Source organism: Pelophylax lessonae (genome assembly GCF_965119305.1).
Source record: "Pelophylax lessonae genome assembly, chromosome: 13".
Classification (NCBI taxonomy): Eukaryota; Metazoa; Chordata; class Amphibia; order Anura; family Ranidae; genus Pelophylax; species Pelophylax lessonae.
This window is the reverse complement of record NC_138780.1, coordinates 124,749,557-124,762,489: the sequence shown is the minus strand read 5'-3', so window position 1 is coordinate 124,762,489 and position 12,933 is coordinate 124,749,557. Positions and strand designations below refer to the sequence as shown.

The following is a 12,933-nucleotide window of genomic DNA, read 5'->3' as shown; positions in this document are numbered from 1 at the left end:
GTAAAGTTGGGATCGATCCAGTGCCTGGACTGGCTGAGTGACGTCAGCCGACAGCTGGCTGAATACAGATCACAGAAGTGCAGAACAAACTGCTCTCCTGTGATTCATAGGAGAAGTAGGGCCAAAAAAGCTTTTGCCCTACTTCTCCTTTAAAGGAGTTGTATAGTCAGAGGATTTTTTATCTTAATGCATTCTATACATTAGGATAAAAAACCTTCTGGGTCTAGCAGCCTCCCCAACACCTCCTAAGACTTACCTGAACCCGATCTCTGTCCAGCGATGTCCAAGAGTCCCTCAGGCGTCCGGGACTCTACGTCCATATTGGCTGAGACACATCAGCAGCGCTGATTGACTCCCGCGGCTGTCAATCAAAGTCAGTCAGCCAATCGGGGGAGAGAGAGGGGGCAGGGCCGAACAGCAGCTCTGTGTCTGAATAGACAGACGGAGCTGCAGCTGGGCTCGGGTGCCCCCATAGCAAACTGCTTGCTGCGGGGCACTTGATAGGAGGGAGGGGCCAGAAGCTGCAAAGAGGGACCTGAAAAGAGGAGGATCGGGGCTGCTCTGTGCAAAGCCAACTACAATAGAGCAGGTAAGTACAAGGCTCCATTCACACCTGAGCGTATAGTTTCAGGCGTTTTTTGGGCGGTTTTCAGGCGTTTTTCAGCCATTTTTCAGGCGTTTTTGCAGGTGTTTGGAGGCAGGCATTGACATCTAACAAAAACGTTTGTAATCTGCCAAAAAAGAAGCTTGTATACTTTTTTGAGCTTCAGGCGTTTTGCTTCAAGTGACAAAACGCTCAGATGGGAACAGGGGCCATTGAAATGAATGGGATTTTGCTTGTTGGGCATTTTGTGACTTCAGAGATGAGCATTTTACAAGCTGAAATACACTCAGGTGTGAACAGGGCCTAACCAGAGACTTTACAATAACCCTTCCCTACTCTATCCAAAACTAAATGAAAAGTGCTAAGGTGCACGTAAAATTTTGTGACAGTTTAGGGTCAGGATTACTGACATGGAAACGAAAACACCATAGGTTTAGGCTCCATTTACACCTGAGCGTATCGTTTTCAGGCGTTTTGCAGGTGTTTTTGCAGCCATTTTTTAGGCTTTTTTTGCAGGTGTTTGGAGGCAGGCATTGACATCTAACAAAAACGCTCGTAATCTGCCAAAAAAAGAAGCTCGTATACTTTTTTGAGCTTCAGGTGACAAAACGCTAATATGTGAACAGGGGCCACTGAAATGAATGGGATTTTACTTGTTGGGCATTTTGAGACTTCAGAGATGAGCATTTTACGAGCTGAAAAACGCTCAGGTGTGAACAGGGCCTTACTGCCAAATGAGGTGTGTGTATGGGACTAGAACCACTTTTTTGTTCTTATGGAAAATTAAGTGTGTACATTTTTTTTATTGAGGCAGTCTGATGTATAATGTAACATGAACACTCGGACAACCATTTTATTCTATTACTGTAGTAGGGCCAGTTAGGAGTTGATTGGTCATTATAGGTTCATGCATGCTCCTTGCACTGCCATCCCGTCGAAGCTCTGAGGTGTTGATGTTGTGGTAATGTTAGCTCCTTCTACTTGCCCTTCAGGCTCACATTTCCCACAAATAAAAAAAAAAAAAAGTTGACAGTTGTAATTTTTGCCCCTCCTTCTCATTCAGGACTATCCAAGGAACTGAGGTCTCAGTAAAGAACATGGGCACTGTCACAACAATGACACTAATGTTCCAATTACAGATCTCAAGGACACATTTAAATAGCCAGATTCTATTGCTTGGTCTAGTGGGCTGCACCTTACTAGACCACCTGGTGGTCTGACATTCACCCACTGTAAATGAATGGAAAGTCCATTAGAAACCAATAAATAGACCAGATCAGATGCACTATGTATGCATATAGCAGCTCTTATTTCTCTTACTATGATTAGTAAACAACGTCTGGCATTTGACCGCTAGGTAAATATACCAAGTAGACACATCGCATTCCTTACAAGAAGGGTTATGAAATCGTACTGCAAGATGCTGTCTGTTTTTCCCCCTTAATATGTCTGATCCATGTGTTTACTCACATACCATAGGTCAGGGATCCCAAACGACGGCCCTCCAGTTGTTGTGGAACTACACATCCCATGAGGCATTGTAAACTCTGACATTCACAGACATGATGGGAATTGTAGTTCTTGAACAACTGGAGGGCCATAGTTTGGAGACCAGTGCCATAGGTACACGTGTATTACCGTATTTATCGGCGTATAACACACACTTTTTCTTCCTAGAAATGCTGGGCAAAACAGCAGTGCGTGTTATACGCTGATATATATATATAAAAAAAAAGGCCAGGCAGAGTTTAGAGGCAGAGGGGGGGGGGGGGGGGCGGGCCGAGCAGAAGGAAGGATGAGCGGCCGCTGTCATAGGAAGTCCCGCCTCCTATGATAGACTGCACAGTGTGACGTCTATCATACGCACCAGGACTTCAGATGACAGCGGCCGCTCATCCTCCCTTCTCCTCTGCCCGGCCCGCCCCCCTCTGCCTCTCAGTGCTGCCTGTGCAATGGCGCTGGCGAGGCTGCATTGGTGGACAATTCGCTGGTGTGGCTGCATTGGTGGACACTGCACTGGCGAGGCTGTATTGGTGGATACTGCGCTGGCAAGGTTGCATTGGTGGATACTGCGCTGGCGAGACTGCATTGATGGACACTGCACTGGCGAGGCTACATTGATGGACACTGCGCTGGCGAAGCTGAATTGATGGACACTGCGCCGGCAAGGCTGCATTTAAGAACACTGCGCTGATGAGGCTGCATTCATGGGCACTGGTGAGGCTGCATTTGATTAAAAAAAAGAAAAGTTCTGAGTTCAATGCTGTTAATTTCAAATTTAAGCTTTTTTCCTAAAACTTCCCTCCTAAATTTGAGGTATGTGTTATACGCCGGTGCGTGTTATACGCCGATAAATACGGTAATTCCTATTTGTAATGATGCAAAGTTTCTTTAGTTTCCATTGTTAACATTTATGTTGTGTTATGATGAATGCTTACTAAAGTGCCACTAAACTCTGGCTTAAAATTTTTTTTTTATTCAGGTATGTATTCTTATGTGGTCTTAAAGTGATATTAAAGCTTCCGATTTTTATACATAAAATAGTAAACATCTCATACTTACCCACTCTGTGCAGTGGTTTTGCACAGAGCAGCCCCTATCCTCCTCTTCTCAGGTCCCTCTTCGGTGCTCCTGGCCCCTCCCTCCTCCCGACTGCCCCCAGAGCAAGCAGCTTTCTATGGGGGCACCCGAGCTGGCACGCTTCCGAGCTGCTGCAGCGCACACAGAGCTGTAGCTCAGCCCCACCCCTCTCTCTCTCTCCTCATTGGTTCACTGGCTGTGATTGACAGCTGTCAATTGACAAACTGTCTCAGCCAATGAAGAGGGGGAATCACCGGTGAGCCAAGGCTTTCGTACACATTGCTGGATCGAGATGGGGCTCTGCTAAGTATTGGGGGGAGGGGGCTGCTGTACACACACACTGAACAAAAGTATAAATGCAACACTTTTGTTTTGCCCCCATTTTTCATGAGCTGAACTCACGATCTAGATCTAAGTACACAAAAGGCCTATTTCTCTAAAATATTATTCACAAATCTGGCTAAATCTGTGTTAGTGAGCACTTCTCCTTTGCTGAGATAATCCATCCACCTCACAGGTGTGGCATATCAAGATGCTGATTGGACAGAATGAATATTGCACAGGTGTGCCTTAGGCTGGCCACAATAAAAGGCCACTCTAAAATGTGCAGTTTTACTGTATGGGGAGGGGCAAACACTGATGAAAAATGGGGGCAAAAATCTATTTTTTTCATCAATTTAGGCCAATATGTATTCTGCTACATATTTTGGTAAAAAAAAAATCCTAATAAGTGTATATTGATCGGTTTGCACAAAAGTTATAGTGTCCACAAACTATGGAATACATTTATGGACTTTTGACTTTTTTTTAATTGTTTTTAATAATGGCGGCGATCAGTGATTTTTAGCGGGACTGCGACACTGCGGTGGACAAATCTGACACTAAGTGGCACTTTTTGGGGACTAGTGACACCAATACAGTGATCAGTGCTAAAAAATATGCACTGTTACTGTATAAATGACACTGGCAGGGAAGGGGTTAACACCAGGGGCAATCAAGGGGTTAAGTGTGTCCCTAGGGAGTGTCTAACTGTCGGGGCAGTGGATGCACTAGAGAAAAAGAGAGATCTGTGGTTCAGCTTAGCTGATACACAAGATCTCACTTTTACTACCTGACAGAACAGCTGTCTGCTTTGTTTACAAAGGCAGACCGGCGTTCTGTCATTTCGCCAAACAATCGGCGGGTACGGGCAGCGCAGCCATCTCTGCTGCTGGACCCGCTAATTGGCTCCGCTGTGTCCAATCACAGCGGGAGCAGTGTGCACGCGCCCCCTACGCCTCATGCACAAAATCATGTGCCGTCCTACCACAGTATATATGCAGTCGGTGGTCCGGAACTGGTTAAGGCAAAAAATATTGAACCTTTAGAGCCACTTTAACTTGAAAAAGTTAAATAAAGTACCTTCTTTTGCTCTCAGCTTCCTCCAAATCTACAAGTTCCTTTTTTTTTTTGTCGCTACTGTGATCCAACTCTCTGTTAGAGGGTGGCTACGTTTGTTCTCCATGGTCTCACTCTAAGTAGAAGTTTAACCACCCTCTCTTTCTCACTCCCAAGATGGACTATGGGCTATGGGATGTGTAGCATACATGGAGCAGTCCACATGACTGCATGGTCATTTTTCATTGGCTCCTACTACTAGTGCTGTCTTAATGGCGCTACTAAAGCATGCAAGCGCCCCTCAAGCAGTGGCGGCTGGTGCTCAAAATTTTTTTTTGGGGGGGGGGGGAGGGGCGCAAAAAGAAAAATGTAATAGGTATTGCTTCACGGCAAAAAACAAGGTAAAAAAATTGCGTGACTTTGAGGTCATGGTACAGGCACAGGTGATGGTACAGGCATGGCACAGGCATGGCACAGGTGATGGCACAGGTGATGGTACAGGCATGGCACAGGTGATGGTACAGGCATGGCACAGGTGATGGTATAGGCATGGCACAGGTGATGGTATAGGCATGGCACAGGTGATGGTACAAGCATGGCACAGGTGATGGTACAGGCATGGCACAGGTGATGGTATAGGCATGGCACAGGTGATGGTACAGGCATGGCACAGGTGATGGTACAGGCATGGCACAGGTGATGGCACAGGTGATGGTATAGGCATGGCACAGGTGATGGTATAGGCATGGCACAGGTGATGGCATAGGCATGGCACAGGTGATGGCACAGGCAGGACACAGGTCGGCTTCAATCACTTACCTTCTGACGGCGGCGGGATGGCGGGATTCCGGGAACCGTCCACGGCGCTGCTCGTCTCGACTGACGCACGCGCCGGCACCGCCCCCATTGCGACGTCAGCGATCGGATGTCCTGGATGATGATTGGTCCAGGCTAGAGACTGGACCAATCACAGCAAGGATATCACGAAGGTGGGGGTGGCCAAGCGCTCTTTCCTGCGCCCAGGTTACGCCCCCAGAAGGCAGCCAATTGGCGCCTCTTCTGGGTCGTAAACCCCACCCCCCCTTTAGCCACCACATAGGCCAGCGAACCGATTTTTTTTTTCATAACTTTATTGTTCTTTCTGTCATTTTTCTTTTTCCTTTTTTTTAGGGGGGGCAGCGCCCTGGCGCCCCCTATGCACGGGCCGCCGGATTACCTTGTTACGTCCAGCTGCTTTGTGTGCCGACAAGCACTGGCAGCACAAACAGGCTGGAGCTACTGTAAATAGGAATTGAGGTCCACCTATCTGCTATGATTGATAGATTAGCGTTGTACATGCTCATTGTCAATGCACTTGTGAGAGGTGATTGGAAATGCAGTTTAAGTGACGGGCATGGAGAAGAGAGGTTGCACGCTCCCTGGCCGAAGCCAAAATCTTGGCAGCCTGCCAGTCCTCCAATGTAAACATCCAGTAGACAGATTGCCCAGGAGCGCACATTTGTACCGAAATGCAGGTAATCGATCCATGTTAAAGAGGAACTGCCGTCTGCTCACATAATTTGTAATAAAAACATATTTGCCATTCTGAAACTTCCTTCCAACCACTTTGCATATTATTTTATATATTTTGATTCTGTACTTGTCAAATATGCAGCAGAAATCTCCCTTCACTAGGTCTGGCTGCAGCCATTTTAACTGTGGGCCGCAGAAGCTGCTGCCTGTTCACTTCCTGGATTTAGACAGACACAGAGGCACACAGACACACACATATATACAGACAGACACACTCACACCACTGCTTGCCTGCATATTTCAGGTAACTTGAGTACCATCAAAGGCCGGGTGTTGGCTTTGGCGGTCTTCTTTCAACAACCCTTGGCCACACACTCCCTGGTGCGTACTTTTCTTCAGGGTGTTTTGCCATTTGGTTCCTCAAGTGCTGTCTCCGTTGCTGTGTTGGGACCTCAATTTGGTGCTTTCGGTCCTCCAGAAGTTTACATTTGAGAATCTTCAGGAGATTCCCTTGGTTACGCTGTTTCAGAGGTGGGAATGAAGAATTTGTGTTGACTGGCCGCGTTATCCTGTCGTTCATCTTACTTGGTGGTTCACATAGATAAGGTGGTTCTTTGCCCATGTCATTCCTTTGAAAGGTCGTCTCCATTCCATTTTTCCATTCTTCTATTTGAATGAATGTTGCCTTCCCTATGTCCCAGGTCAAAACACCCTAAGGAAATTGCCTTGCATGGCTTGGATGTGGTCCGGGCAATTAGGGTGTACCTGGCAGCTATGGAGTCTTTTAGGAAGTCAGACTCACTATTTGTGCTTATGGATGGGTCTCGGAAAGGGTTGTCTGCTTCCTCTGCGACCATTCCCAGATGGATCAGACAGACAGTGATTCAGGTCAATTCCATCAGGGGTGTGGAGTTGTATTTTCTCTGATACTGCTTGTAACAAAACTTAGTACCTATAGCAGAGAGAGGGAGTATACCCCCTGGGACTGCCCATAGTCATAGCCAGACTTTTTTTCTGCCTAGTGTCCTACTCCTGTATGGGGCAGTATAATCTAATGAATAAGAATTCATAGAGAATTTAGGAGCTGTGTCTGTCAATGAACGAAAGAGAAATATGGCTGCTCCCATGTACATAAATAATTACAAACTATAGATGGAAGCAAAGTATTGAAAACATAAACATTTTGCTTGGATCATTTACACAAAGCTGATCTCTTTTACCTGTCTATCTAAGAAACTTTGAAAAGACTTTTCATTCCCTAAAAGCACAACTTTAGCCATGCTCTTCGAAACTCTGTCATCCCCCAACAGCCATTATGGTGCATGCGCAGATATGCTGAAGGGCTCTGCCGAGGCACTGGGTCTTGGCAGGGTCCTGCGGCAGATTTGCGCATGCCAAGGGTATTTCCTGCGCATGCACAAAGACGGGGATGTTTTGTCAGATAGGCGATACTCATCTTTGTGCGTACGCATGGAAACCCTATGCGTGTGCAGATGTATGGCAAAATCCTTGCACCCATAGATATGCCACGGGCTGTTGGGACCTGCATTCCTGTGGCTCATGTGTGCAGGTGCAAGAAGGGAACAATTATGTACAAGGTCAGTTGCTGATTGATAATTGGTATATGTCTTTTCTCTAGGAATAATCATTTAGTGCTGGGGTACAACTGGACAATAAAAGAAGAAAATGCAGACCACGGACTTTGATCATCTGGAAATTGAACAGCAGTATAGCTGTGTGAACTCTCGCTGGGAAGCCACTGAAGATGACCTGGACAATGATAACAGCTCTGCTCGTATGTTTGAGCGATCGAGGATTAAAGCCCTTGCAGGTACGATTGGCTAACTAATAAAACATTGTTTCTACCCCAAATGTTTCAAGTTATATTAAAAAAATTTTTAGAACAGGAAGTTATTAGCTCACTGGATTTCTGCCAGGATTGACAGGCACTTTTTTGCATTTCAATGATGCAGTATTTCTAATAGACAAAAGAGGGGAGAAAATAGGTGCAGTTTATTGTTACGATATGCATACACTTTAGAAGGAATAGCATGGTATCATAATAAGAAGGGCTGAAAAGATGTATTTCTATGATACGTTCACCAGTGTATTTGTATGCCTTTTTCTAATTCTGTCTACATGACCAATACTTCTTATGGGTAAGATGTGACATTTTATAGCTATGCTCCACAAGAGTGCAATAATAGGTGAATAGTGCTGCACTGCCTTTTTAAATAGCTGTGGATAAGCTATAAAGTGCTAGCAGATTCCAACAGTTTGTTCATCTACTTTACACGCACATTGATAGCGCAAGAGCTGACACACCTTATGCTCCACAAGAGCCAGGGAAATCCATGGTACTTCAGCTGTAATAGAATACAAAATTGTCAACCTCTACATCCTTTTCACTTGTTTTCCTTCCATATATATGTGCCTCCTCGTTTAAACTTGCGTTGACCCACTGAAGTGCAATCTACATTGAAGAGTGGAGCAGTTGTGGTGTGGACCTATTCACTTGAATGGGGCACATTCAGTGGATGGTACTGCCCACCAAACACGACAGTGGGGATCATTTTTGCTGCATCTCAACGCAAAGCACGGCTGCGGCATGTGTATACCTCCATACAGCTGTCTTTTCAGCTTATGGTAGCAGTTGGGGGGTGGTAAAAAAGGCATCTCAACCGTATGTTTTTACCGTCGCTCAACCACAAGTGTAAACTAACCCCTAAATCAGATTTCATCTCACTTTCTGTTGTATTGCACACCAGAAAGTTAGGCAAAATCTTTACAGCAGGGTAAGACAGATATACAGTAAATACATTTTTTATTGGCATGGAGAAGAGTATGGAAATCTATGTCATTGCCAGCTGTCCCTGAAAGCAGAATGTTAGGGGAAATCTCCCCAGAAGGAATACATACAGGAATAAAACCTGACAGAGGTTTCAGTTCCAATGAGGTTTTGGATAGAATCCACTGTAAGATCAGTAGTAAGGCCTCATGCACACAGGGCTTTTAAAAAAACGAGCTCCAAAGCCAATTCTGACGCCAGGAAAAAGCAGCTGTAAAAACGCTTTTTAGAAGCATTTTGCATTGGTGTTAATGTGCGTTTAGCCATGTTTAGCAGCGTTAGCGTTTAGCAGCCTTTCTGTGCTCTCTTCTATTTTCCAACCTCAAATCCAACTACTACAGCTTAAACATGCTTGATGCAGCTTAACGCTGTTTTTACAGCCTAACGCTGCTGCTCCAGAACGCACAGGCCCTGGGGTTTTTTTTACAGCTTGAAAACGCCTATGCCACTTACAGCTCCTAAAAGCCTGTCTGTGCATGAGGCCATAGAATAACATGGAGGGGTGTTTTTAAGCTGTAAAAAAAAAAAAAAACGTCTGACGCTCCTAAAAGCAGCTGTAAAAATGCCCTGTGTACATGAGGCCTTATAACTACCTGCTGAGTGAATACATTTTGTATGTGTTTTGTATTTCAGATGAACGTGAAGCTGTGCAAAAAAAGACATTTACAAAATGGGTAAACTCACATCTTGCTTTTGTGAGTTGTCGGATTTCAGATCTCTACCTGGACCTAAGAGATGGACGAATGCTGATAAAATTACTTGAAGTACTCTCAGGGGAGCAGTTGGTACGTTTGCAGCACAGTCTTCAAATTTTATCACAGATTTATTAATATTGTAGAAAAGGGACTTACAGGCAATAAAGCCCAACAGAGCATTCTGTGTGAATCCGCTAAATACATTTCAGTTGCATCAAAACAAAAAGGTGAGCAAAGTCTTAGGCCCTTTTCACACTGAGGGACTGATTGGGTCTGCCTGTCAGTTTTTCCGGTGCAGGTTTAGACCATCTATTGCTCTCTATGGAGTGGCAGATGTCAACGGACATGTGTCTGCTGACACCCGCCGGCATCTGATTCGGTTCGCTAAAAACAGACGGATGAGGATCTGTTCCTCATCCATCTGGCAAATCAGATGACAGTTGGATGGAAACGGACAGGCATTCTGTTTCCATTCTACCGCCTCATAGAGAAGAGTGGACTGTGTCCATGTCCACTCTGCATAGTGGAGAGATTCCTCACTGAGCAGGCGGATCCGCTTGGCCCCGTCTGCAAGGGGCCTTAAAGTTTTGTTTTTTTCTAAAGCTGCTGAGCCCAAGTAGAAATGCTTTTCATTGCCAGCATCTGAAGATTGGGACTCTAGCCCTCTATGGGGAAGCAGTGGGCTCTCAGCAGAGGTCAGGCATGCACCCAACTGAGTCAGACCTATAGCTCTATAGTCAGCAAAGCTCATGCTCCCTCCTGGTTGGAGAGCTTTGGCTCTGCCTCCGCGGGTTTTCAGACCTCTGCAAAGAGATCACTGCTTCCACACAGAGCAAGGGTCCTTCTCTACAGCTTGCTGGCAGATGACAGGCTTTTCTACTCAGACTGTAAGATTTTGAACACCTTTTTGTTTTGATACACCTAGAATGTATTTAGCAAATTTAAAATTAAGTATTTCATTGGGCTCTGAAGGGGAAAGTATTATGAATTTTCAGTAAGCACATAGTTTAAGTTATTATTACAGCGTTTACCTTAACAACTTTTCTACTGCTACATGGCGGCACCTCTGCGTCGGATAATGTATATATACCATATATCATAATTAGTGTAGCGCAACCATTTTAGACAAACTGTACAATCCATATTAAACAAAAACAAGTCTCAGTGTATATAATCCACCACTGTGTATCTTCAAGTGACTGTTCAGAGTAATAATAATCCAGTGAATTTGGTGACCACCACCCTCAGCTGAAATGCCTGCTCACCTCCAGATAATGACCCCCACAGAGTCACCATCTCCTGTTAAGATATCCCACAAGAAGCCTCAGGGGTAGTCTTCCACAGGGTATCTGAGAGTTGACCTCTTAGGATCTCAATCATTTGTATTCGGCCTACAAATAATGACTCCACTACAGAGTCATCATCCCTTGTTGAGATATATCCCAGGATGCCACAGCGGTATTCCTCCACAGGGTATCTCAAAGTTGACCTTCTCTTAGGGTCTCAATCATTCATTTGTGGCCATAAAAAAATAAAAGAAAACCATAGTGGTCTCTGCTTCTATTATTTATTAAAACATATCACAGGGATTAAAAATACTCACGGCCGTATGTAAAAACCATGCATATCTATAGCTCAAAAAGCTGGCACAAATGAACAAACATCCTTCCAGAGTAATGACTCACCCTACCTTTACGTCTTACGCCCTCTACTGGGCTTCTTCAGCTTGCTGTAAACAAGGCAGATTGCTATTCTGTCAGGAGGGAAGGCATGGATCCTGTGTCTATGCCAAGCAGGGGCATGGATCCATGCCTTCCCCTAGTAAAAGCACCTCTGACACTGTACACAAAAACACAGGCTAGGCACACAGTTAACCCTTTGATCTCCCCCTGATGTTAACCCTTTCCCAGCCAGTGTCATTAGTACTGTGCATATTTTAGTACTGATCAATGTATTAGTGTCACTGGTCCACAAAAAGTGTCAAAAGTGTCTGTCAGTGTCAGAACATCCACCACAATATCGGAGTTCCACTATAAGTCGCTGATCAACACCATTACTAGCAGTAAAAAAATAAATAAAAATATCCCATAGTTTGTAGACGCTATAACTTTTGTGGAAAACCAATTATTATACGCTTATTGGGATTTTTTTCACCAAAAATATGTAGCAGAATACATATTAGCCTAAACTGATAAGGAAATCAGATTTTTTTTCAATTATTTTATTAGATATGTTTTATAGCAGTAATTAAAAAAAATATTGTTGTTTTTTTTTCACAATTGTCGATTTATTTTTGTTAATAGCACAAAAAATAAAAAACGCAGAGGTAATCAAATACGACCAAAAGAAAGCTCTATTTGTTGGAACAAAAAACCCAAATTTTATATGGGTAAAGCATTGCACAACCACACAATTTTAGGTTAAAGTAACGCAGTGCCATATCGCAAAAAATGGACTGGTCATGAAGGGGGGTAAATCTTCCGGAGGTCAAGTTGTTAAATTAGTTTTTGACATGACCTAATTTTTACATGCTTTCATTTGCTTGCCATCCATGCAAAATATATAGCTGTCAATCCTCTCTTTGCAACCCCTTAATGCTGGCTGCTGGATGAGTTCTTTAACACCAAGTTGCCACATATATGCTCACAGCTGGAGTCACTATTCTGGGAGTGCACTCACTTGATGCCTCGAACACTGGGCCTGCACTGTTACCAACAGCTCCCGGCCACTGTTTATGATCAGGAGTTGGGAGGGACCAACCATGTGATCACTGTGATGTTTGTTATATTTATATTCTCACATTGTTTGCCTAAATGTCAAATGTTCTTGATTTTCAGAGACAGCTCTAAGATATTGGAGATCTGTCCCTAATTTTTTTTTTCTCCCTGGAAATGACATTGATTTTAATAACAGACTACCCTACTGTAAGTTACACTTTAAAGGGGAAATCAGCCTTTTGCAAAATGTAAAACGTGCATTTTTTAAATAAGCCAAAGCATTGTAACCATGATCACTGGATTGTGGGTGCAGTGCTGTGACTCCTGCAGGCTCTTCCTCCTGTTCGAGGTACAGTTCAATGCATTACAAGTGCACTTGTGCTCCATTGAGAACTTCAACTCCCTCTGCCACAGTGGCAGGGGGGGGCTTGTATTTTTTCATTCAAAGATCTCTGTGACTGAATGACCCGGCTGTGTGGGCAAAGCCCCAACAAAATTGACAGAAGCCAGTGGGGACCAGAACCCATGATTCTGTAAGAATGGGCGGGCGGGGGGCTGCAGACTCTATGGTTCATGTTACACCCTAAATATGCAATCCAC

The 12,933-nt window shown here is 44.5% G+C and overlaps 1 protein-coding gene across 2 annotated transcripts in view; it reads left to right on the top strand.

The window, feature by feature from the left end:
• Positions 1 to 12,933, top strand: part of LOC309569438 (spectrin beta chain, erythrocytic-like) — a 132,411-nt gene that overhangs the window by 30,888 nt on the left and 88,590 nt on the right. For both annotated transcript variants that reach the window (XM_082275265.1, XM_082275266.1), the window contains exons 2-3: positions 7,713 to 7,904; positions 9,555 to 9,706. In XM_082275265.1, coding sequence (XP_082131391.1) covers positions 7,760 to 7,904; positions 9,555 to 9,706 — 297 coding nt within the window. In that variant the 5' untranslated portion in view covers positions 7,713 to 7,759. The remainder of the gene's footprint in view (positions 1 to 7,712; positions 7,905 to 9,554; positions 9,707 to 12,933) is intronic.